The 27,078-nt window shown below is 34.2% G+C and overlaps 1 protein-coding gene across 1 annotated transcript; it reads left to right on the top strand.

The window, feature by feature from the left end:
- The first annotated feature begins 7,808 nt into the window (after window positions 1–7,808).
- On the top strand, window positions 7,809–26,403 carry LOC143254551 (solute carrier family 23 member 2-like). Its single transcript, XM_076509714.1, has 2 exons — window positions 7,809–7,929; window positions 26,068–26,403. The coding sequence occupies exons 1-2, from the start codon at window positions 7,886–7,888 to the stop codon at window positions 26,354–26,356; spliced, it is 333 nt and encodes a 110-aa protein (XP_076365829.1). The 5' UTR covers window positions 7,809–7,885; the 3' UTR covers window positions 26,357–26,403.
- Window positions 26,404–27,078: the final 675 nt, after the last annotated feature.

Below are 27,078 nucleotides of genomic sequence, written 5' to 3'. Positions count from 1 at the left end.
AGAAAGAACTGTTACTTGCGATTTGTTTGGCTTGCAACACATCAAAATTACATATATATATATATATATACAATTACCATTACCAGTTTGCTTTTGTAACTAAACTTACACAGATGAAGTGATTTTTGAAAAACGCGATCCTCTGGTCCTCAAAGGTCGCGTGATTCAGTTATGTCACAATCGCTGCAAGTGAATTTCCCAGAGCTTGAGAGGTGAAACCCTTGGTTTGAGTGAAGGTTGTAATTGAGAAAGAACAGCAAACACGGTTTATTGACCTTAGGAGAAGGGAAACTCCTGTTCTAGTAAGTACGTTGTTGAAGAAAAAAAATCCAGGGTTTATTGACCTTAGGAAAAGGAAAAACCCTGAGTTAGTAAACACGTTGCTGAACAAAGAAAATGAAAACCTAATGAGTTTTTTAACAAACTGATGGAGAAATCATAAATTTCAGAGGAGTTATTATTTTTGTGAATGTTATTTAATTTTTCATCACTACAGAATTAATTTCAATTCTTTAAAATGCCTCCCTCTTTAAATAATGTTTTACTTACTCGCAGATAGGAATTATAACAAACGTTCCACATTCTATACTGAGATAATAAGTTGTGATAAGAGTTTTCCATGAACTCTAACGTAAAACTTTAAGTATGTGATATTCAGATATATCATGCGTTTTATATCTTCTTTAGTAACATAGAAGTTTTCCTTAATTTCAAATTATTTAGTTTCATCTTTGCCATGCAGCCACATAAGGTCCACAGAATTATTACCTTTGCTTTATTGTAGTCCCTGTGTTTCTTTATTATCTCCTCTGTCCTCCATAGGTGTTTCAGTAATGTATGTAGAAACCGAGCTAAACAGGTTAGCACCAAAAAAAACCTTGGCTCGCCAATTATGATATTGATTGAAACAGACAACCGATCAATGACATCAAGACTCAAGGAGACGCTGTCCACTGGATAAAGAAAGCGAGTTTACATTGTAAATCAAAGCACGTTTTCTCTATTCAGTTAAACTTTGATTTCATCGTGACTAATTCGGAAAAAGCCCATCTTGACAGAAGAGACTGATGAGTTATTCTCTAATTCCCCAGAAACGATTGTATACGTAGATATATTAGCTGTTTTATTTCTTTGTTTGTTCTTGTTAATATATCTAAATAAATATTGTTTTAATTTTCTTTCAAATGTGTCTAATCTCCTTACTTCTCTTGCAATTTAACATTCAGTTAAATTATCAACTGCAGAACACTTATGCTTAGACCTTGATTGATTTTGCTGTTATTGTAAGTTTACCTGTCGGTAAATCGGTTTTACTTAAAAAATACAAAAAGAATTTTTGTATAAGGTCCAAATATTTAAGTTTTTGCTGTTTGAAATCCTATAATTTATTCTTGAAAATTTAAAACGTTAAAACGTTTTTTATTTCTCTTCTATGGCCTGGCATGGCCAGGTGAGTTAAGGTGTTCGACATGTAATCTGATGATCGCGGGTTCGAATCCCGGTCGCACCAAACATGGTCGCCCTTTCAGGCGTCGGGGCGTTATAATGTTTCGGTCAATCCCACTATTTGTTGGGTGGTGATGACTAGCTGCCTTCCCTCTAGTCTTACACTGCTAAATTAGGAACGGCTAGCACAGATAGCCCTCGAGTCGCTTTGTGCGAAATTAAAAAGAAAACAAACTCCCTTCTATCGAAATAAAAAAAAAATACGTAAGTGTGGAATTTGAAATATCTATGCTACCAAATAGTAATGCTAAGAGTGTATGAAGTTCAATAGAGTTAGTAATATGGATTTTAAGTGTACAGTAATAAAACGCAAGAATAAGAAAATGATTGCCTTAAACTAGTTTACAAGGACTGCTTTTCATTTCTTCCCTCAAAGCTTTACATTACCTTCACTTGTTACAAAGACTGCTTTTCATTTCTTCCCCATAGCTTTACATTACCTTCACTTGTTACAAATTCTGCTTTTCATTTCTTCCCCCAAAGCTTTACATTACCTTTACTTGTTACAAAGACTGCTTTTCATTTCTTTCCCCAAAGCTTTAAATTACCTTCACTTGTTACAAAGGAATTCTGAAGTTATGCAATGTTTGCATCACTTTGTATTTCCAGAATCCAGTTTTAACATTCCCTTGCACTTTTTAACAGAGTGTTATGTCTAATGCTAAACAGCATGAAAGCCTGGCTCACATTTTTGTCATACACATTCATACAAACAACCGTTTATTAACACAGTGGCTTAGCAGTAACATTTAAGGTCTATAATAATGATAGTCACGGACTTTGTTAAACACCAAGTTTAATCACCAGTTATGTCATAATGAAAGTCACGGACTTTGTTACACACCAAGTTTATTCACCAGTTATGTCATAATGAAAGTCACAGACTTTGTTACACACCAAGTTTATTCACCCACATATAAATTAATAGAAGTCATGAACCTCATGTACACCAAAATAACTAATTAGAAAGTGTTATCGTCTTGGAGATAAAAAATCACATTCATGTCTAGATTTTTTTTAAATCATTGCTTTATTCTTTATTATTCAGCACGGTTAAGACTTCCACTAAAGTATATAAACTGTGAATTTACATTTATGTAGACTATACCTAATATTAAACTGAGAAGCAATTAAACTAATTTTGTTGTGTAAAATAAATAGCTTTTATTTCCCTTGTTTGCCTTCCATTCACTATTTAAGTTCCCAAATATAGTTTCCGAATCCAAAGCACAACGCTTACTTTATTCCTTAGAAATTCAATAAACAAAGTTGAAATACAAGTTCATTTAGATAAACGTGTTTATAGTAACTGCAATGGATGGATTTCTCTTTCTTTGATTATCACCGTACCTTTTAATACTTAGCGTTCTTGCAAATGTTTCAGGAAAGTCATAATAGCGATACAAGTACTATCTCTTCAATGGCCAATCAGAGCCTCGACATCGTGACTTCTATGATACAATGGTTTTGCTCTCTGGATCTGTATGTGCTGTGCTTTTAAGCGTATCTGAATTATTATGGTAGGCTCGAGTCACTTTTCAACACCATTACAGCTGTTATTAACAATTCCTTCTGTGTGTGTGTGTGTGTGTGTGTTTTATTTTGGTTATGCAGTACACGTGCTGTCTTCCAATTACCATCTCGAACTCCAGACCTTTCCATCCGCAGCCCGGACCAAGGTTTATGGAACGTTTGCTTATCTATAAGAGTGGAGGTATAGTTATGCCTTTTCTGTACACAGTTCTAATAAGCGCAATGATATAAACCAAATGATTAGATAAAATAAAAACTAAATATCACCATTTTCTTACGCTATTCGTTCTCCGGCATGACCAGATGATTAAGGCGCTCGGGTCGTAATCTGAGGGTCGCGGGTTCAAATCCCCGTCATAACAAACATACTTTCCCTTTCAGTCGTGGGGGCGTTATAATGTTACGATCAATCCCACTATTCGTTAGTAAAAGAGTAGCCCAAGAGTTGGCGGTGGGTGGTAATGACTAGCTGCCTTCCCTCTAGTTTACACTGCAAAATTAGGGACGGCCAGTGCAGACAGCCCTCGTGTAGCTTTGCGCGAAATTCAAAACATACCAAATCAAAACTCAGTACTGGTCGATAAACCACTGCCCTGAACTGTTTTAGTTGGAATATGGTATTTTAAGAGGATGCTACACGTATAAGTACATTTTATTACTGCTAACAAGACTTAAAAAAATAAATCTTCGTGTGAATTACCCCACCACACCCTGTGACACAGCGGTATGTTCGTGGACGTACAACATTAGAAACCGGGTTTCGATACCTGTGCTGGACAGAGTAAAGATAGTCCATTGTGTAAATTTGTGCTTAACTTCAAACAAACAAACTCACGTAAATTTTTATATTAATGTAGATTCTGCCGCGAAAACATAAGATTTGTAGAATAAAAACTGAATATAGTTAAAAACGACTGTAAAATTCTTAACTTAATATCTGTAAAACTTTTAACTTAATATCTGTAAAACTCTTAACTTAATATCTATAAAACTCTTAACTTTCTGGAGAAAATAACACCATTTTTGATTTTGAAAAGTGATATCAATATATCAAAATAATGCGATAATTCTTTATTTCCTATTAATATAGTCATTCTAAACGTTCTGAACTACAACGCTAAGATTAGGGGATTCGATTTTTCTTGGTCGACAATGCCTAGTTTGTTTGAAGTTAAGCACAAAACTACACGATGGGCTCTCTGTGCTCTCCTCGCCAAGGGTATCGTAACCAATGGCGGCGCCAAGATATTTTCGTTAGGGGGGCTGAGGTAAACTGTGGAGGAGCTTCCCCAAGTGCCATCAATATGAAGTATAGATGGTAAATTATAATAATGTAAATACCAAGGTACATTTCAAAAAGATGTGCTATTTTGAACTGCGTTTTCAATGCAGTTTTCATTGGAAACTTATACTCTGATTAATAATTCATTATTACACATTAGAAATAATCTGTTTATAAAAATATGCGTACATGTAAAAGAGGAAGCTCACCTAAATTCCACCCAAGGTAATACATAATAATAGAGAAAAGCAAGATTAGCTTAGATTGAACATTTAATATACCATTAAGAATTAAGCTACAAATCAGAAGAAATATAACATAAAGACATAGTTTACATAGCAGAAACGAATTATCCCATGTGAAGTTAATACACTCTGAGGAAAAGTAAGGTCACTATCAGACTAACTATCTTTTATCATGTTGTGTTTATAGTCAATATTACTTCAAAACAATGCGCCTATTCTGTTGTAACTTGAAATCAACGTGTTTGTCTAATTTTCATCAAAGCTAAAGATAGAATGGCATTACACAGGGAGTGGCAATACAGCGCATGAGTTTCAGGGCATTCAGTTCGTTGTTATGGGACGAGTGACACATACTTCCATCTTAGTGAAGACGTTGAGTTCTACAGATCTATGTTTCTGATGTTAATTGTTAAGCAACAACGACGATTATGTTTTCCATATATTATGAATATATGTAGGTAACAATAGTGGGGAGCTGAGGGGAACTTGGCTCATTTGGGGGGTTCAAGCCCCCCCTTGGCGCCGCCACTGATTGTAACACTGTTTCTAGCGTTATAAGTCCGCAGATATTCTGCTGTGTCACTTAGTGGTCACAGTGCCTAGATGATCCATTATATAGTTTTGCACTAAGGATATAAGAAAAACATGTATACTTAAGAAAGTCTTGAGATCCACAATAAATATATTCGTAAATGGTCCAAATGTGTTGACAAACGTATAGAATATAAGTCCATAAACTTTGAACCTAAACCAACATAACAGGTAATATAATTTATTCATCATTTTCGCAAGTTTCATTGCGAAAAGAAAATATAATATTATATACAATTACGCAAAATCAAACAGTTTTTTATTTTGATTTTTACAAAATAATGAAGACTAGCATTTATCATAATATATTAAAGCTCTACAATAAAATTATTATTAAATTTGTGGGAAATAATACATAAATAAATACCGTTAAAAACAACGACCCCTACTGGTTATAAAATAAATATATTTTAGTTGATGGGTAGTTTTGATCCAACAGTAACATTTGTTAACTCGGTAGCACCGAATTAGCGCTTGTTAAGCTTTACCAATAATACTTATTTAAACTTAGAAATAACGGTCATTAAACCTAAATAAAAACAGTTATATTAACAGTAACACTTGTTCTGTCTTATTAATAACCCTTGTTAGGCCTTAGTAATAGCGCTTGTTATGCTTCAGTAATAACACTTGGTATATTGTAGTAGTAACACTTGTTATGCCTTATTAGTAACATTTGTCATAACTTAATAATATTTGTTACCTCTTGGGAATAATTCTTAATCTTAGGAATCGGGCTTATTAAGTATTATCAATAATACTTACTGTGTTTTAGTGACAGCACTTATATCTCAGCAATAGCACTTGTTATATCTTAGTAATGATACTTGTTAAGTCTGAGTACTAACGCCTGCGTTTTAGTATCAAAATTGTTGTGCTTTAATAACTCTTCAATTATTACTGAAGATTACTTGCTAGTATGAAAATGAAAACAATAAGAGGCTGATTCCAGGATAAAATATACTCACAAAAATAAATATCTACACAAGAGAGGGCGCTACAAACATTCAATCGTAGAACGATAATTTTGATCACTTGAGTCTTCCAGCAAGTAAATAGTAGAATCCATGGTGCGATATCATGATGTCGGTTTGTGATAACACAGAAAAATGAATATTAGTTTTGTATTTAAATTGTTAGTTTCTTTTCTTCATGAAGATGTAAATTTCAGTAAAGGAAAGATGGCATTGTGGTTTAATCAATTTTTGGCTCTCTACTTCCGCTGTCGCAGCCGATTTCCACAGAATTCGAAACTTAACACAGATGCTTGGAAGGGCGAAACAAGTAAATAAAGTACGACACCTATAGCGAATAAAAAATATATTACGTCATCTTTCTTCACTGAAATTCACGGTTTGGCGAGAAAAAGATATTAACAACTCACCAAGTAAACAGTGAATCTGTTGAATAACAGTGAATGGTTATTTTAAATAAATAAATAATCCGCTGTATAATAATAGGATAATTAACTGTGACGTATGTCACCTGCTATTTATGTCACCTGTCGGAAATATTTTATGATATTAAGTAACGAAAAAATGGCCGTGAACACGAATTGATGAAAATATGATGACGTTATTTCACTTAGCAACCTGAAAAATACAACTTAATTTTCAGTAATAGAGGTACTTTGGTTCAACTATTCGTAAACTTGGCCTTAGAAACAGTGCTTCAGGTCTTCTCTCCGTATAACTGACTCTTAGAAACAATGGTTCAGCTCTTCCCTCCGTATGACTGACTCTTAGAAACAGTGGTTCAGCTATTCCCTCCGTATGACTGACTCTTAGAAACAGTGGTTCAGCTATTCCCTCCGTATGACTGACTCTTAGAAACAGTGCTTTAAATCTTTTCTCCGTGTAACTGACTCTTAGTAACAGTGCTTCAGCTCTTCCCTTCGTATGACTGACTCTTAGAAACAGTGCTTTAAATCTTTTCTCCGTGTAACTGACTCTTAGTAACAGTGCTTCAGCTCTTCCCTCCGTATGACTGACTCTTAGAAACAGTGCTTTAAATCATTTCTCCGTGTAACTGACTCTTAGTAACAGTGCTTCAACTCTTTTTTTTTGTTAACTGACTCTTAGAAACAGTGCTTCAACTCTTCTCTCTGTATGACTGGCTCTTAGAAACAGAGTTTAATGGACTTTATAAACTGACAAATATTTTGTAAACAATATAAACAACATTAAAAATATAATAATATAAACAACATTCTAAAATGTATAATGGTTATTAGAAGTTGAAATAAACCTAAAATATTTCGGAGATACTGCCGTAAGGGAAATAACTTGTAATTTTATTATTTATATTATCAAGAGTGTAAATTTTGTCTTCTTAGTCAAAAACACTTTCCAATAATTCATAGTTCTCAATTAGCGATATATATTTAGTATTAAATACAAAGTCCCTGTCATTGTTGTTAAGGCCTATTTAGTATCAAACACAGTCTGTCAAGGTCAGCCACAAACAATAGTTGTAGTGTTGAAACAGAACTTTTGTGTAATGTTGGCACAACTTTTATCGCGTTCTTAATATTATAACCTGAATTATTGGCCCTTGAATAACGTTGGATCTAACGATTTCAGTCTGTCTCCAACAAGAGTTCTTAAGAAATTTTGCACACACCCAAATGTTTGTAAAGTTTCGCAGTGAAACGTAGTTCCTGTTAAACGTGTTTGATGTCGTAATGTAACGTTCCTGCTGCATCACTCAGATACATAAATTTCGCCAGATGATTGGCTATGGTGTTTTTTGTTTGGTTTCTGATAATGCAAGGTAAAATATTTATATGGTATAGAAATATATATAATTTATTTTCCAATGTAAAGCTAGAATAATTTTAAGGTCATGCAACAGACAGTGAATGTCTAAAGTGCGTCGACACCAAAGTGTAATCTACAGCCTAGAAACCATGGCCAACAGGCAAAGTACGTGTTTCTGTAAATCTGGGTCAGGTGTTACGTGTCCTAGTTAAGGTTCTGCAACTTATTCTTCTAAAGTCATCAAATATTAAGTCTTTTATAGTGGAATGGAGTGTCAAACGAAACGAAAGCCATGTTTTATTTAGCTCACTTTCACTTTAGAGCTGTTTACACAAGTTAGCCTTTTAAGCCTCCAAACAGCACAGTGGACATGTCTGTGGACTTGCAACACTGAACACCGGGTTTCGATACGCGTAGTGGGCAGAGCAAACATAGCCCTTTGTGTAGTTTTGTGCTTAACTTAAAAATGAACTAATAAATTTAGCCTTTTGAAGAAAAAAAAGAGAGAATATACATAGCTTTTATCGTTAGAGGATATGTCATCACAGGCCAATCTTTCAATTACTTTAAAGCTATGGGCTCATATCTTTGTTTTTTTATAAATAATAATTTATATATTATTGTTTGTTTCAGAATTTTCGCATAAAACTAAATAAAGTACTATCTGTCTATAACCCTCTCTAATTAACTGATAAACCAGAGGAAAGGCTTACCGAATAGTGTGACTTTATATATAGTGAACCCCCGACCCCAAAAGAGCGGAGCACAATTTTGGGAGAGTGAGGTGAGAATCATAAACCCCAGAATTAATAACTCGATACGCTAAATACACACCGAAATTTTTATATTAAATTTTAAGAAAAACGTTTAATCAGTTATAAATAACTTTTACATTCACAGTCGTAGGCACATCTGGCCTGTTATGTTAAACTGTCAAAGAGAAAAGATAGAGGAAGCGCGTAAGGCGTGCGACTCGTAATCCGAGGGTCGCGGGTTCGCTATGTCGGGACTAAGAGATGGAAGTATTTTAATAAGGTTGTGTTGTTTTAAGCCTCGTAGCATTATAACTGAATGCTAATAAGCTACCAGCTAATGAGATAAACTTGCTGAGAAAGACATTTGAGACCTCGATATCATACGTTTTAACAGTAAGTGACAAAATAAAACAGTTCAAGCCCTTTTATTTTAGCATTAAATCCACTTGAAAATTAATTCAACTCCTGCTATTAGGTCGCATTATATAATGATTATGTGCATTTCTATTTCTAAATTTAAGCTATCAGGAAAATATTCCTTACGTACGATGACAGGTTTAAAAATCGCCATGAACAGTCTGAATTTAGTGTAGCTGAGCTTCTAACAACAATTCTGAAAGACATCAATGAAAAATCAGTTTATCAGGAGCAGATAAAGATATTTATTCATCCGTAACTCCATAGTGACCTCTTGAGAGAAAAAATGTGTTAGCACAAAAATAAATCAGTAGAATGACTCCTGATACTTCGAGACTGGTCAAATATAATGTTGATTACTAGAAAATAAGACTTTCAAAATCATATGAGTGCTCCTTACTCGTCGATAAGTCTGTAGACATATAACACTTCATTGATAAAACGGGTTTCGATACTTGCGATACGCAGACCACATATAATCGTTTCTCTAGCTTTCTGCTTAATAAAAGGTTCGGTATAGCCAGGTGGTTAGGCCACTCGACTCGTAACCTGAGGGTTGCGTGTTCGAATCCCCGACACACCCAACATACTCGTCCTTTCAGCCGTGAGAGCGTTATAATATGGCAGTCAATCTTACCATTCGTTGATAAAAGAATATACCAAGTGTCTCAGTGGGTGGTGATAACTAATTGCCTTCCCTCTAGTCTTTCACTGCTAAATTAGGAAAGGCTGGCGCAGATAGCCCTTGTGTAGCTTTAAGCGAAATGTAAAACAAACACACCAGAAAAAACGACTTCACAGAAATTTAATACGCGTAACCGTTTTTTCAATAAATCGATTTTGAAATACATCAACAATTGCAACAGAAAATATTATTTATAGCTATGAGACTTGATTTGTTTTAGAATTTTTGCATAAAGCTTCTCGGTCTTCCTTAAGTTAGAACTAATAAGCATATTTCCTCTAGTGAGGCCCGCCATGGCCAGGTGGTGGCTAAGGTACTCGACTCCCCGTCACACTATTCGTTGGTAAAAGAGTACTCCAAGAGGTGGCAGGGGGTGGTGATGACTATCTGCCTTCCCTATAGTCTTACACTGCTAAATTATGGTCGGCTAGCGCAGATAGCCCTGGTGTAACTTTGCGCGAAACTCAACAAACAAACAAACAATCTGGTTAATAATGAACAAACACAATAAAACATACAACAATACTCCTGAACAAGAGTGGAAACATAAATCCAGAAAGTACTCGTAATTTTCATTTTAGGGATAGATATGCTTAAAGTTAAAGTTTTTAAATACATTTCGTGCTTAATTATGTTTCAAATATGAACTAAACTTTGAAGTTTATCTGGACTGACATTCAACCAATGATCGTTTGTTATGGTTCGATTCCCTGTATTAAAAGGGAGTGAAAACATATTCGATTTTATCACATTATACACTTTTTTAAACGCTCTAAGAGACTACTTAACTAATGTACGTCTTCCTAATTTACACCAGCGAATTCTCACTCGTGGTTCTGACAAACAGATATTTATATATTCTTTTCAGTTTGTGACTTGTAGGCTAAGAAACGCCAAAAAGGTTTTGGAAACATGAGTAAACTGTAAGAATATTTCTGACTCTTCACGGCATCATCTTACAACTTTCTACCTGTATGTTCTTGAATATAAATATCTTCACTTGTCACTTTGTCCCTTAATCCTCGGGTCATTGAGACATCATTAATAACTTTGCAACCAGTTTTCTCCATCTTTCGCCCCCTCCCGTGGCACAGTGGTATGTTTGTGGATTTGAAACGCTAGGAACTGGGTTTCGATACCTGTGGTGGACAGAGCACAGATAGCACATTGTGTAGCTTTGTGCTTAACTTCAAACAAAATTTTCATCCTTCCTGGTTTTCTACCGACATCTGTAAGCTGACGAACTTCAAGCTTGTCAACCCCTTGATGTTGTCTTCCCATCCCTTCTTCTCTCTGCCTTCTCTTCTATTCCCTTTTACTATGTCTTGCAAGATGGTCTTTGCCAATCCAGATGACCGTGAGACGTAATCATACCACTTCAGTTTGCGTTTCTTGACAATGATTAATAGATCTTTTTATGGTCAAATAACTTGTTAGATTTTGTTTCCAATCTTCTCATTGGCAACACGACAGATATGCAAGATCATTCTGTAATAACGTATTTCCATGGTCTGTATTCTTCTTTCTAGATCTCCTGTGAGGATCCATGTTTCACAGTTTATTTTATTATTATATGTATTATAAACTAGATGTACTTCCGCAAAGTCTTTGAAAGTGTTCCGTTTCAAGGGTCAACAAAACCAAAATTAAGAATAACAAATATTTTATTATTTCTTGCCTTTGAAGTTCATATGTTATACTGTGTTGTGGCTTACAGAATGCATAATTCTTCTCGAGATTCATCGCATACTCTCGTGTTACTGACGTAATTTTAGTGTCTGCTGACTGACTGATTGACAGCACACTACTGTTTAGTTGTGCGTGTTGTTAAAACAAGTAACTCCTCCAGATGGCTTTCGGTCCCACTTCGGGGAAATAATCCTTAATTTTACAGATTGCAATGCAGTGTCTCAGGATATTTCTGCGAAACATTAAAACCTTCGATAAGGTTATACTTACGTTTTTATTAAGTATGCAATGCTTTCTCTCTTTTTCAATGTAAACATTCTAAAGTTAAATGACACTCTGTATGCTAGCTTATAGTCTATGAAAAAACTATTATGAAAAACGTCATGGCATTTTTTAGGTGTAGGCTACACTTTATATTAAAAATAAATGTTATTAATATTATCATTATTCACCTATTTTAGAAATTTTGTGTTAAACAGTATAGAGTGCTATGTGCTCTAGCCGATTTTTAGGCTGCTCTTATCTAACTGAATAGTATGTTTGACAGGCAAAGGAAAGTAAGCAATAAATCCTCGAATTCTTGACTCGAGCATGCTAATTACACTTTGCCACACACGACCCTAATATTATCACAGGTAAGAAGTATCGTTATTTCATAAAGTTCGAGTAAGATATTGAACGATGTGTGTTTTGTTTGTTTGTTTTTTGGAATTTCGCACAAAGCTACTCGAGGGCTATCTGTGCTAGCCGTCCCTAATTTAGCAGTGTAAGACTAGAGGGAAGGCAGCTAGTCATCATCACCCACCGCCAACTCTTGGGCTACTCTTTTACCAACGAATAGTGGGATTGATCGTCACATTATAACGTCCCCACGGCTGGGAGGGCGAGCATGTTTGGCGCGAATCGGGCGCGAAACCGCGACCCTCAGATTACGAAGCGCACGCCTTAACGCGCTAGGCCATGCCAACACTGATTTATGAATCTAGTTTACTAAAGAATAAGAAAACATTTAGAATATCTGTACGTAAACAGGTTAAGAAATGCATGTTACAAGTTCAAGGCATAGATAAATTATTTTACATGTCATAACTTGAAAGAATAATCTCAAATAAAGAGTTCTAAAGTTGCACTTTTTGATGCAAAAAATATGTTTTGTTAAATATTTGGATTTACAATGATTTTAATTTTGCACTGAATTTGATGCATTTTTTAAAAAACAAAGCCACACTGGGCTACTCTGCTCTGTCTATCATGGTTGATCGAAGCATGAATTTTAGCATTGGAAGTCTATGGACGTCCGTTGTCCTATAGGGGGCGTGCAGTTAGTTAGTATAAACGTCATCATTTTTCTTCTGACCTTCATAAAATGCAGAAGTTTTGACAAAATAAATGCCTTTTAAAAACGGGATAATATATATAAAATAATATGATTTAACACTATACAACCACGTATTCAAACCTAAAGCAACAAAAAATTCAATCACCAAAAAACACAAACCCAAGTATAGCTTATTTTTAGAAACCTCAACTCAACTGAGTCAGCCGTGGGATATTGATAAGAGCACACAAGATTCTAGGTTCGTGTCGCAGTCGTCCATAAAAGAAACAGTGTCACAGCGGTATGTCTGTGGACTTACAACGCTAAAAACCGAGTTTCGATAGCCGTGGTAGGTAGAGCGCAGATAGCCCTTTGTGAAGCAAGCTTTCTGCTGAATTCAAAGACAGCAACAACCATAAAAAAAAAGATTATTCACCCCAGAGAGCGCGTTATAAGAGTTAAAGTCAAGCACGTTATTACCTTCAAAGCTGAAGAAAATTTTCATGACTGTTTTCTTTCCAGACAGTAGTTGAAATTTAGGAATGATATACCCCAACTATAGAATGACCTGGCCGTTTCTCCTATATGTCGCACAAAGTGCCTCTTAGACTTGAAACACCGAGTATCAACTTAATAACTAGGTATAGAATCTCTGTCAGTCAACCATCTTCTGTTTACGGTTATCTATAATATATGATACATGATTTATTGCAACGGATATATACTGTAGTTAAATCACACAGTATCTTAATGTTTATTTTCTAGATAACTCTCCAACATTGTTGTCAAGCAATTTGCTAATATAAATAGTGTCTCAATTATTAGTATATCTGTCGCATCTCAGCAGGCCTGAAGAACCTTGGTGTTGAGAGAAAAGCCCTGTTAGCAGTGGATGTAGCAGATATAGAAGTGTTGAAGTATTATATACTGTTCCGGGATCCGGCATGGTCAGGTGGTTTAGACACTCGACTTGTAATCTGAGGGGCGGGGGCTCAAGTCCCCGTCATACCAAACATGCTCGCCCTTTCAGCCATGGTGGCGTTATAATGTGACGGTAATCCAACTATTCGTTGGTAAAAGAGCAATCCAAGAGTTGGCGGTGGGTGATGATGACTAGTTGCCTTCCCTCTAGTCTTACACTGCTAAATTAGGGTCGGCTAGCGCAGATAGCCCTCGTGTAGCTTTGCGCGTAAAAAAATACTGTTCCTTACTTTAACTCAGCTCTTATTAATAATATCCACCAGTGACACAAGGGCAATCATCTTGACTTTTAACGAATGCTAAAAATAAGGTTTCGGTTCTTTGTTGAGTAACAACAAAAAGCCAACCAAAAACTGTGTACAGGTGTAAACATAATTACAAATAGTAAATATTTAATACATGTTTAACTGAACTTTAATATGTTAATAAAAGTAGAATTATAAACAAACTTATGAATCCAGAGTTTAGTTGGAATATGTAGCTAAGTGGAGTTTGTAGTTAAGTATACTATAAATTACTTTCCTTATTTGAATAACGCTTAATCAAATAAGTAATCTGTTCTTAGCGTCTAGTTCAAACTTTAGTTTGGTATAAACACGCTAGGTTCACTCTTTAGGTCAATGACACTTTATCTCTGACATGGTATTTTTATTTTTACTTTCAAGGTTACGAAAACGACGTCGTCCTTTGTTGGCTTCATTTTTGTTTGGAGGATCAGGAGAAAAATTTGTTGTCATATAATACTTTTACGAAGTCAAGATAAAATATAAAAAATTAATGCCAAATTTTATTCATGTTCTAAGATCGATACAACATCTCATGTTGTATACAAATGAAACCAAATTTTTTTTTTATAAAATGATATAAATATAACAAAATAGTTTATTCTAAGTGTCAAAAGAAGCGCAACGGTTTAGGTATGTCTTACCACCCACCGCCAACTGCTGGTGATGACTAGTTACCTTCCATCTAGTCTTGCACTACTAAATTCCCTAGGGACGACTAGCGCAGATAGCCCTCATGTAGCTTTGCGACGAAATTCACGAACAAACAAAACAATTATCAGGGGGTTAAAAAGTATAAAATAAATAATGTATAACTGATTTAATAACATAAAGCTTGCAAAATTAACTCAATAAGCTTAGAATCTAATTTATATCTTGTTACAAAATTATCGTTTGACGTGTTTTTAATATTTCAGTAAGTTTAATGGTGTTTCTTTAACAAACTCTAAACCGTAACGAAGGATTTTATTCTAGTCCAATAGTTATAAGAATTAATATAAACTCCTATTTTCTCAAGTAAATATAATGTTTCATACAAACAGGTTGCATTTACCTACGAAATTAATGAAGGTAAAACAATGAGCTAAATACTGCTCAATAGGACTAAAGACGAAATTAATAAAGACAAAACCAAAAATATAAATAATGCTCACTAGGACTAAAGACGAAACTGATAAAGGTAACACGAGAGCTGAACTGTATCAGCTTCACTTGACGTAAGTCATACAATAGATTCAGGTGAAAGTGAGTGTTTACCACAATTCTTGTTTCGGCGTTTTGTTTTTACTACTTTCTACGTTCTATTTCGGACCATTTCAGGGAAACATAAAGCTATTCGGATGAGGCCCAAAAACGGTTAAGCCCTAGGGCGTTATTTGTGGCACACAGTGTTCCACTTCTAGGTTAATGGTTACTGAATTCTATTTTTGTCGAGGTCACTTCGAGAGTCTGTACAGTTGAGGATTAGAAATATTTCCTATTTCGACATGACTGATAATGTCCAGTGGATCCACCAATCATAGTTAACATAGCATTTGATATTTCAGAGTTCGCAGTTCTATTTATCGAAAAGTGATTGTCATGACTTAGTAACTAGATGAGCGATGAATTACGTCAAGGCCATTAGTTTTTATTATTATTACAAACACCTATACTCGAAGTTAACTTCAAGATCAGAAAACTATTTGAGATGTGGACTTTTTTTTTCTTGCCCGGCCTAGCCAGGTGGTTAGGGCTTTCGACTCGCGATCTGAGGGTCGCGGGTTCGGATCCCCGTCTTACCGACCTTCTCACTCCTTACAACCGTGGGGTATTATAATGTAATGATTAATTCCACTATTCGTTGGTAAAAGAGTATCCCAAGAGTTGGCGGTTCCCTCTAGTCTTGCACTGCTAAGTTAGGGACAGTTAACGCAGATAGCTCTCATGTAGCTTTGCAAACTTGTGATAAAGTAGGCCTAACAAAAGTGACTTGCTAAATGCTACTTAAATTCATAATAATGAAAGTTTTTATTGAAATGCTGAAATAGTGTTGTATGTAGTTACATGTCAAGTACAGTGGTTGATTTCAGAGAGTAATTTTAAAATCATGGTATTAATATCAAGATGTGCTTAAGATAGCGATGGAAATAATAAAAATCTACTAGTCTCTGGCGTAATATGAATGTTGTCGTTGTTTTCATAAAAAAAAAAACAACAATTTACTGATCAGCTAGTATGAAATATGTAACTAACGCTTTTCTCTTGCTTTCATGGGCGGGAAGAAAGGCGTCATACCAAAAGTTCCTCTCAACAAATATTAAACTGGGCCGAATCTGACGAGATGGCTAGGGTGCTGTCCTTTGTATCTGAGATACCATTATTCTCTTTCCATTACTGGCCAAAAAATATCACGTTCCGCACTCTAAAGCCATGAGTAAGTTATAAGTCAGACGAGACCATTCAAAATGTTGGCGGTGGGTGGTGTTGGTTTGCTGCCTTCTCTTTATAAGGCCGTCACTTCCAAACTAGGGATGGCTAACAGATAGCCCCGTATGCAGCTTGGGATACGGACAATGTCTCACCGGACAATGACTCGCTATATTTTGTAAAAAAAAAAAAAAACAATGTTTCACCCAAATATTTTTATATACCTTTTTATTTAGTTTTATTACTCTTTTGAAGACATCTTGAAAGTTTGTTTGTTTGCAATTTGAAGTTTGTTTGTTTCAAATTGAGAACTTAATTATGTCAGGCAAATTACTTCAAAAGAATGTTTGTTTGCAAGTGAGAATCTAATTAAGTAGATAATTTGGTAATTATAACTTTATTTTTCAAGATGGAAAAATACACATTGTTGCAAATAATTCGCCACTTTGTTACATAAAATTGATGTCTCATTAGAAAGAAATAGTTTCATTTGAATAAAACAATTGTCAAACACATTTTTCAGTCGAATACAAGAGACTAAAATTTTTCATAAAATAATTGAAAAATATAAAAGACGTACGAAAACAAATTTGTCTAAACACAAAACAAAAAAATATGACGATTCGATCCATGTAAGGAAAAACCTGGTCAACCCTCAAGGAAATGTATGAGGCGTGCCAATACTGACCATCAGAACAAACTCCCTCCACTTTGGCAGGATTACAATTTTTGACGCAAAGCATTGAAAGAATTACTGCGTGATATAGGACACATTATTAGATTCAGAATTCACATTGTGAAATATATAATCCGCTAGCTCTTCTAGTGATAACTATGTGTTATTGTGCTATTATATATTGTAACGTGCTGTAATATGTGTGTTATTATATATGACATATCCTGTGAGATCATATAATGATTATTTTTGTAATACAAAATTTAAGAAATAAATAAAACAACAAAAACATCTAATGTATTTTCGTAATTTCTTACGAACCTTTTTTACCTGTTGATTCTCCATTTAACTATATTATATACCCTATTTAATTATATTACACATCGTATCTGAAAAGTAAATAACAGTAAATAACGTCTTCACAACGTAGGGGGCCTACTGATGGTCGTCGTCAAATAACCTAAATTAACGTTGTGTCAGAGCTGCGATAAAGAAACTGTTGCTTATTATCTTATATTTATCTTTTGCTGTTTATGTGTGTGAAGAAAAAAAAAGGTCTTAAGGTATATGAAATATTTAATTGCTTCGAATCTGAGATTATAGTATTCTTAGCGCCACATGTTAAAAGAAGTTTTCTAAGAAAATGAAACTCCTGATACTTAGGCCTCGGTGGACCCAGCAGATCGCCTGATGTGGCTTTGCTATAAGAAAACACACACACATATACATATTTAGGCTTTGATAATCACTTTTAGGCTTTAATCGTTTGTTTGTTGTAGTTTTTAACTTACTTGGACATCTACTGCATGCAATAATGAACCAGCCGAAATACCTACTGGAGCATTTTAATAGTTCGTTTTATGTCTCGAATGTAACATCTGTTACAGCAGAAAACTTTGAAAGATATCAATCGCGAGGTTTTAGTAGAGTAATAGTGAATGTACATTTTAATGATTTGGATCATTTTGTTTTTTTAATAATTTGTCTATTTATACATATCTTTAATCAGATTAACGTCAGCGGTAAAGGCTGTTACAAGTCATTTGTGATATTATTTTTGAATAGTTGACATTATTATAACGTTATAAAAGAAGGCCTTTATTTTTTAATTTAAATTTTGATAAAGTTTTTTGTTTTAGAAATTGCTTCAGTTGTTTTTCGACATAATTGTATTATCCGTTGCTATGAAAATGAAACAAAAGAGCATAATTTCGTTATGCTTCACAAAAACTGTCATCCTTACATAATACACCCGGCATAGCCAGGTGGTTAAGGCACTCGACTCGTAATCCGAGAATCACGACTTCGAATCCCTGTCACACTAAATGGGAGTGTTATAAAGTGATGGTCAATCCCACTATTCGTTGGTAAAAGAGTAGCCCAAAAGTTGGCGGTGGGTGGTGATGACTAGCTGCTTTCCTTCTGGTCTTACACTGCTAAGTTATGGACGGCTAACGCAGATAGCCTTCGAGTAGCGTTGCGCGAAATTAAAAACAAACCAAATCTGATGTAATATTCCTGGATATTTATTCCAGATTCTTAGCCAATCATTTTTGAACCCTAGACAAGTTTCACGAAAAGCGCCTCTCCTTTCCTTTTCTATATGGCTCACTGGCCTGACGATGTTCTATATAGCGTTTTGGGCTTTCTTATGTAAGGCTAACCTTTTCACAGCACACATTACTAGAGAACAAAATTATTATTCCATCAAAATCAAGTGTTTTCATAGCACAGTATAGTTAATTAATGTATTTCAAAGATAGTTACTAGAACATAAATAAATATGCTTAATAAATCAATGTTCCACATTTAATTGTACTAAGTTTCAATTTTTACTTTCTTGCAATGACAGATACAGTAAAAACTCCAATAACCTGTCGAGCACGCTGCCAGCAGACTTTAGAAACATCTAGCGCAGATAGTCCCATGCAGCTTTGCAAGAAATTTAAAACAAATCAAATAATGTTTGTTTATTTTAAAGCAAAGCAACTTTAGGCTATATATATTGTGTCCAATGCGAGGAATCAAACCCAGAAATTTTGTATTATGAGTTCGCAGGCTTATCACTGTCCCACCGGGGTACAAAAAAAAACCATTAAATACTAGAAACTTTGACAAAAATCGGAAAAAAGAGATAATTTAAAAGAATAAAAAAATGTTATTTTTGAAACCTTGAGGTATTACTTCTATCATGTTTTAATGAAACATGTTTTTCACATTTCTTATTAGTACATCAAATGTCTTTCTGACTGACGTGCAAAACTGCTTTTTCTTCGTGAGTGTTTGTATGTGAATTTCTTTTCTGCAGTAAAATGTGGATTTCAATGAAAAAATATGACATAGAGATCTTAACTTTGATTGGCTACTTACGTTTCAGCAAACCAGTTTCGCTGATATCTCAGCTAATCAGTACTAATTGGAAGAGCGAACCAAATAAATAGTTCTCATACTGTAGTGAAATGTAAGCGATTTTATCTGGTTATGATGCATACTGTTATCAAAACTAATACTTCGAGTTTGTTTACCTTAACAATAATTCAGTACATGCCTGTAGTGAAGATAAAAACGAAGCTCGATATATATATTGTAAAACTTAATACACTGAAATATTTTGTTAATTGAAATTTGCACGTACTGCATGTTCACTTAAGAAAATAATTAATTTTAAAATCTAGAACTTTTAGAAATACTGTAGGTCTTTTACTATTTTACATGCTCAAGAAATCTTGGGTACAACAAGTAAAATTGTTTATTATTCGGAGCATTTGCATCAGTATAACTTGTGACTCAATAGTTTGTAGAAGTTAAATGCAAACTTTTAATTTTGTCAAAAATGAATTAATAATACTTTATTATAGCTAAAAATGTTATGTGATATATTGTATATTAGTGTTAATGTTGTTAAGTATTATAATTTCAAACAGCCGGAAATTTTAAGTTTAAGTTAGAAGTTAAGTAAATGTTAATATTTATCAAATTTATGATATTTATCAACAAGATTAATACAAATATATTTTGATATATAAACAATAATACAATTTATAATAACGGTTATTACAAATAATGATTTATATACAGCAGTTTTACAAACTTACAGAAAATACTGTGTCTAGAACTGAATATTTTACCGACGATTCAGGTACACTACAGGCAAATTAATTTTGATTTGATATTTTTACACCTCCCTTAAGCTAGTTAGCTTGGTCGGCCTCACGTTGCTGACGTTTTTACTGATGAAGATAGTTAATATCCTTGGAAAAAAAAATAACGTCCGAAGCAATTCACTGTAATTGAGTGGTTTGTAACGTTCGAAACCTATAAACATTCCTGGTCCAGTTCTGTAATTTTCTTATTAATAAGAGTTAATCACGTTTATAGTTTCCGAGACTCATAGTATACTAACTATATCTGACCAATAATAATAACTGTCTCTTAGCGTGTCGGTTTTATATACCAAACAGGCGAGATTCTTGAACTTTCAAAAATGTTCTAAAACTTGGTAGCATTTTCGTAAAACAAATATTATTGATTCTTATTCTCAAGAGTCTTCAACAAATTTAGAGAACTGGCGGTTCTTGCGTAATACACATCCAACAATCTACGTCACATACTTCAAACTGAAATAGACGTAGTTACTAAAATAAACGTATAACGGTAATTTTGTTACAATATAAGCGTCTGAAATGATTCTGAATAATTCCTTCAACAAGTTAAAAAAAAATGTGTTCACCCAGTTAAATAAAGTTTCGTGATCCGTTCTTACAGATTATTATGTACAATACTGTTTAAACTTTGTGTCAAAAACAATTAGTATGGTGCGAACTTCCTTTAAAAGCTCGCGAAACACAATTATAATTAATTATTCTTGTCATACAACATTTTTATTGTATGTTAATTATCTGTGTCCTAAGGGAGTTTCAAGGGTTAGTAGAGTCTCTAATAATAACATTCCAACCATACCATATTTGCCATATTCATTGCTGATGACACGTTTTGCTTGATAAAGTTACACACTTATTTAAATATTAAAAATCCCAAGGGGACGAGATAAAAAAATGTTGTGTTTAAGAATGATAATAGGCCTAGTATTAATATCTCTGTACAATAATTTCATTTAAACACTCCCAAATCATGTTGATCTAAAGACTATCTCAGTGCTTTCTCAGTACTGTTTTAAACACTATTTATTTGTTTACCGATAACTAGATTAATATTTTTAAAAACCCTTTTCTTTTAAGCTCTACTTCACTAAATTTACCTCCCCTTCCTTTCCTCAGCAACACAGAGATATTTCTACTGACCTACAACGTTTAAATCAGGCTTTCGATACCCGTGTTTGGCACAGCACAGATAGACCATTGTGTTGCTTAGTGTTTAACTTCCAATAAACCCTACATTTACATAGAGTCATCATCTAGTAAGCTTTGAATAGAATCACACAGGAATTTAAACTTTTACATGTTACAATATCAGAATGATATTACACCATTAAACAATAATGAAATATAATCTAACAACAAATCTAGCAGTCCTCCGGTGGAACAACGAATTTACAATCCTAAAATCAGAGGTTCGATTCTCCTCATTGGACACAGCAGATAGCTCGATGTGATTTAGAAAATACGCATAGATCTAGTAAGGATTGTTTGTTTGTTTTTTAATTTCGTGCAAAGCTACACAAGGGTTATCTGCGCTAGCTGCCCTGACTTAGCAGTATAAGACTAGTAGGAGGAAAGCTAATCATCATTACCCACAATCAAACTCTTGGACAACTTTTTTGCCAACGAATAGTGAGATTGACCGTCCTATCATAACGCCCCCACTGCTGTGAGGTGAGTATGTTTTATGTGACGAGAATTCGAACCCGCGACCCTCAAATTACGAGTTGAATGCACTGACCATTTGACGATGCTGGGCCTTCAAGTAAGGAAAACAAATATCATAATAGACGTATTTATTACTGTTAATACTTTGAAAGGAAAGGCTAGTTAAGTTGTCTATTATTTATATTCAGTTCTTTGCCAATGATATTAACTTCTGTGATTGTCTTGTCAAATAAACGAGGAGTTTTCAAGTGTTCTTTCAATGGGCATCATTCGGAGCGGGTGCGCAAGAGGGGTACTTGTCTTCACATACATGGAAAATGAGAAACATAATTCTTTCTTTATTCTTATGTATATGAATTTTTAAATTCAATCCAGAGTTTTATACCATTTTCCCGCCCATGTTTTAGTCTTGTTGAAATCTCTCAGTTTTCTTTCATGTACGAAGCATCACTTATCCTGAAGTGTCATTGTTAGGTTATCTTTGTTCCAGTGAAAGAATTAAAACTTCCAATTTCTCTGAACCTCAAGGTTAGTTTCATACATATGGTTTGCCATTATACACGGTTCCTTCAAGTTTATATTTGGAGAATCAATTGACAAAAGCAGATCACACGGTCCGGTGTTTTCTTCGTCTCTGCTCCGTTTTTCTTAACCTAATTTGTCATTGGGCAGTTGCAGGAAGTGAGATTTGAAGACCTGCCCTGGTGCAAAAGCAAAGAAATGTAAACGAAGAAGTAACATTCAAGAAAACTCAGGTTTGTTTTTATTTCATTGATTATTATTTTTAGATAGATAGGCTTTGAACAAATATCGTTTGTCTCTGGATTTAAAACGTGGCGTAATAATTGTCACATTCTTTATTAAATAGCAAAAGATGTAAACAATTCCAGTTGTGTTAAAATCATAGTAACCCTATTTATCGTCAGCAGATAGTGTTGTCTTAAGATGGCGTAATTTTTCACTGATAGGATTGTTTTGGTTTTTGTTTGAATTTCGCGCAAAGCTACTCGGGGGCTATCTGCGCTAGCCGTCCCTAATTTAGCAGTGTAAGACTAGAGGGAAGGCAGCTAGTCATCACCACCCACCGCCAACTCTTGGGCTACTCTTTTATCAATTAATAGTGGGATTGATTGTAACATTATAACGCCCCCACGGCTGATAGGGCGGGCATGTTTGGTGCGACCGGGATTCGAACTCGCGACCCTCGAATTACGAGTCGAACGCTTTAACACGCTTGGCCATGACGGACCCGATGATAGGAAAGAAAAAATGTTTAGTGAAATGCATTTTACAGACTTTAATCATTTTTGTGTACATTTTCTGGAAGAGGTTGTTTTCTCAATTTGTAACACTTGTATTTGAAATTGTAATTGAGTTTCTAAGGACGAAAATGTTGTATTTATAATTTCGTGATGAAATTTGAGATTTCAAGATATTTTTCTCAATGATAAAAGTCTACTGAGATTGACAGTTAGTCTTATACAGATGAGGTGAACCTTACCATCGCCATGTTATTTAGGATAAGCATTTAGGAAGGGAATTCCGATGTGTTTTATTACAGAAAAAAATGGCGAGAAATTCAGTTATTTTTTTATTTTTTTGCACTAAAATTTAATATCGACATTCATTTTGAATCGTTAACTTAATGTTATGATGGATTACGCTCATTTGAAAAGAAAACTGTCAATAGAACTTGAATCTTTAAAAAGCCGTGAAACATGCAATCCGCATAAACAAGAGAATGCTGGGAAGTGGAAATAACAATTTCTCGGTTTTGATCATACAAATATATTGACTAAAACAGAAAAGTTATTTTACCATACTTATACCTTTAAATTGATCATAATGAGAACCTTGAAAAAGGAAATTTACATCGGTTTCTGAAAAATAACAGGATCTGGAACTGGAGTCATTCTGATAACATTTCATCACAGTGTTACTTGTTTTCTCAACCATTACATGTGTGAAACGTGTTTATGTGTTTTTGCAACTCAAATTTCTTTATTATCATTATTTACAAAACCACATGAAGATTTTATAAAATAAAAAAAACCTTTGTGATATGAAATCCAAATGTCCAAGCTACGAGTTTTAAGCTTTATAAGTGCAAAACAAGAGGAGGTAATGGAACAGTCGAGTTATGAACTCTCTGCAAACCATATATTTCAGAAGTACGAGAAATTTAAAGTCGTAACAAATTAAACAGCTCAATGAATCAAATTAGCATCTACTTTATTAAAGGGAAACAAATCGTTTAGAATCATGCTTGTATTGCTAAGATGGTTAAAACGATTCGTTACTACAACAAATTTGTCTTTTTGAGTTTTACTATAACTGTGACTTTACCATTTATTAAAAATTTCAATATTTTTATTTCCTCAGACATTATAATTCGTTTCGAAGCTCGACGCCGGTCAATCATTTTAGTGACTTTTGAAGAGAAAATTTGAAATGATTTTAAAGTTTGATGATTCTTCAGAAACAAACACGAGGTCGTTTGAAAAATTGTTAGTATTTTAAAAAGATTTAGAATCGACTGAATTATAAACCATTTTTTCGGAAACAGAATTACTTCTAAACCGTTTTTGAATGGACGTATTTGTAATTAGATCTTCTAGTCTTTTTATTAGTTCTATAATTGGAAACTAATCAAAATCTTTTTTCGCAAGAATTCGATTTTACTTAAATTTTGGTTTCTTCAAATGATCATATTGATGAGAGACAGAGTTTTATTAGATAAAGTCCATTTTTCTTGATACCACAGAGTTTTACTGAATAAAATCCAGTTCTTCTTGATACCACAGAGTTTTGCAAGGTAATATCTAGTTCTTCTCGATACCACAGAGTTTTAGAAGGTAATATCTAGTTCTTCTCAATACCACAGAGTTTTACAAGGTAATATCTAGTTTTTCTCAATACCACAGAGTTTTGCAAGGTAATATCTAGTTCTTCTCGATACCACATGGTTTTACAAGGTAAAGTCCATTTCTTCTCAATGCCTCCAAATACTCAAATACTGCAAAAACATTAAATTTGGCCAAGGTATGTGACTCTTCCAGTCACTACAAAGCCATGGGTGAGGGAATGTAAGTAAAAGTCTTATAATGGAAGGAAATCAATTGAAAAACCAGGTGCAGAGAGAAGTCAATTAGAAAACCAGGTGTAGAGAGAAGTCAATTGGAAAACCAGGTGTAGATAGAAGTCAATTGGAAAACCAGGTGTAGATAGAAGTCAATTGGAAAACCAGGTGTAGAGAGAAGTCAATTGGAAAACCAGGTGTAGAGAGAAGTCAATTGGAAAACCAGGTGTAGATAGAAGTCAATTGGAAAACCAGGTGTAGAGAGAAGTCAATTGGAAAACCAGGTGTAGAGAAAAGTCAATTAGAAAACCAGGTGTAGAGAGAAGTCAATTCATATCAAAGATATAAAATGTTTTATCGATCTATGATTTATATCTCTTAATTTGTAAGCTTTGGAAACCACGAACCGTAGACATATAAAAGAGAAAATTTGGGTACAGTACATGGTTTATTAGAGACTAAAATTTGCTGTTCAGTAACAAACAAACAAACAATCGTAAGACTGAAGAAACTTGTTATTAAACACAGATACGGAGAGCTTAAGACGTTCCCGTTTAAGAACAAAAACGAGCTTACTTTATGTAGGGACTTTTGAATATGTTGTCACATGCATTTCCAAAATCTTGATTGAGATTTTAAAGAAAAGCATTAAAGATAAAACATTTATTAAATATTCCTCTCATTTTTAGAAATGTAAATTATCCTAATTTTCTTTAATGACGTGTTATCTTTTATCTTAATCCACTTTAATGACGTGTTATCTTTTATCCTAGTCCACTTTAATAACGTGTTATCTTTTATCCTAATCCATTTTAATGACGTGTACAGCGGTATGTCTCCGGATATACAACGCTAAAATCAGGGGTTCGATTCCCCTCGGTGGGCTCAGTAGATAGCTTAATGTGGCTTTACTATAAGAAAAAAACAAAATCTTTTATTCTAAACCACTTTAATAAATATTTATATTTCATAACTGGTGCGTTTAAAGTATTTTTTTATTTCTTTTTCTTTTTTTTATTAATTTTTTCACAGGACAATGGAGTTTATCAACAGTAAGCACAGGGGCAGTTTTGGAATATTAGCTGGAATATTAGCTTTAGTCGTGGAATCAGTTGGTGATTACTACGCATGCGCCCGACTAGCTGGAGCTCCCCATTCTCCAACTAGCGCCATAAATCGTGGAATATTCGCAGAAGGAATTTCCTGTATTCTATCTGGAATATGGGGATCTGGCGGTGGTTTGACGTCGTACAGTGAAAATATTGGGGCAATTGGAGTAACGAAAGTAGGCCTTATTTTTATATATAATTTGATGGTTTAACTCAAGAACAATATATATGTAAAAACGGCTGGTTTAGGTTCAGAAAAGAGGAGCGAACAACGTTTCGACCTTCTTCGGTCATCGTCAGGTTCACAGAGAAAGAAAGAGGTAAGTGACCGATAGCTAACCACATGTTTGAAGGGGGTTGTGTAACTGAGTGTAAGAATAGAGGGCGTGCTTAGATGTTTGATTATATTTGTTAATATAGGTATAAAGGTGTTTCTTTGTATTGGTTTATTTTGGGCTTGAGTTGTTGTATAAGTGAGGCTTCTTTAATTTTGCGTTTGTTTATGTTTGTTTCTTTATCTAGTATTTGAGTGTTTTCTATGGTTATGTTGTGTTTATTTGATTTGCAGTGTTCGAAAACGTATGAAGTTGACTTTTGTGTTCTTTGAATCTGGTTTCTTCAATATAGAACCCCCTTCAAACATGTGGTCAACTATCGGTCAGTTACCTCTTTCTTTCTTTGTGAACCTGACGATAACCGAAGAAGGTCGAAGCATTGTTTTCTCCTCTACATAAAATATTTTTCAACCCAAACCAGACTTTTTTACATATATATTTTTATTTACAAGTGAGTTTTCTCGTCATCACTGATTATAACTTAAGAACAGTTTTGTCATTACGATTGGCTAAATATTCAATGTGCGAAATTCAAAAACAGACAAACCTATATCTAATGCAAAGTATATCTTTAGTTGGACATATTCGGGTAATTTTTC

Source organism: Tachypleus tridentatus, chromosome 6 (assembly GCF_004210375.1).
Source record: "Tachypleus tridentatus isolate NWPU-2018 chromosome 6, ASM421037v1, whole genome shotgun sequence".
Lineage (NCBI taxonomy): Eukaryota > Metazoa > Arthropoda > Merostomata > Xiphosura > Limulidae > Tachypleus > Tachypleus tridentatus.
The sequence above is the reverse complement of the archived record's forward strand: the minus strand, read 5'-3'. Positions and strand labels throughout refer to the sequence as shown.

Coding starts and splice junctions, on each gene's coding strand:
- LOC143254551 (XM_076509714.1), top strand. CDS start 7,886: ATGATTGGCTATGGTGTTTTTTGTTTGGTTTCTGATAATGCAAG. Junction 7,930..26,067: donor TTGGTTTCTGATAATGCAAG/GTAAAATATTTA, acceptor ATTTTTTCACAG/GACAATGGAGTTTATCAACA.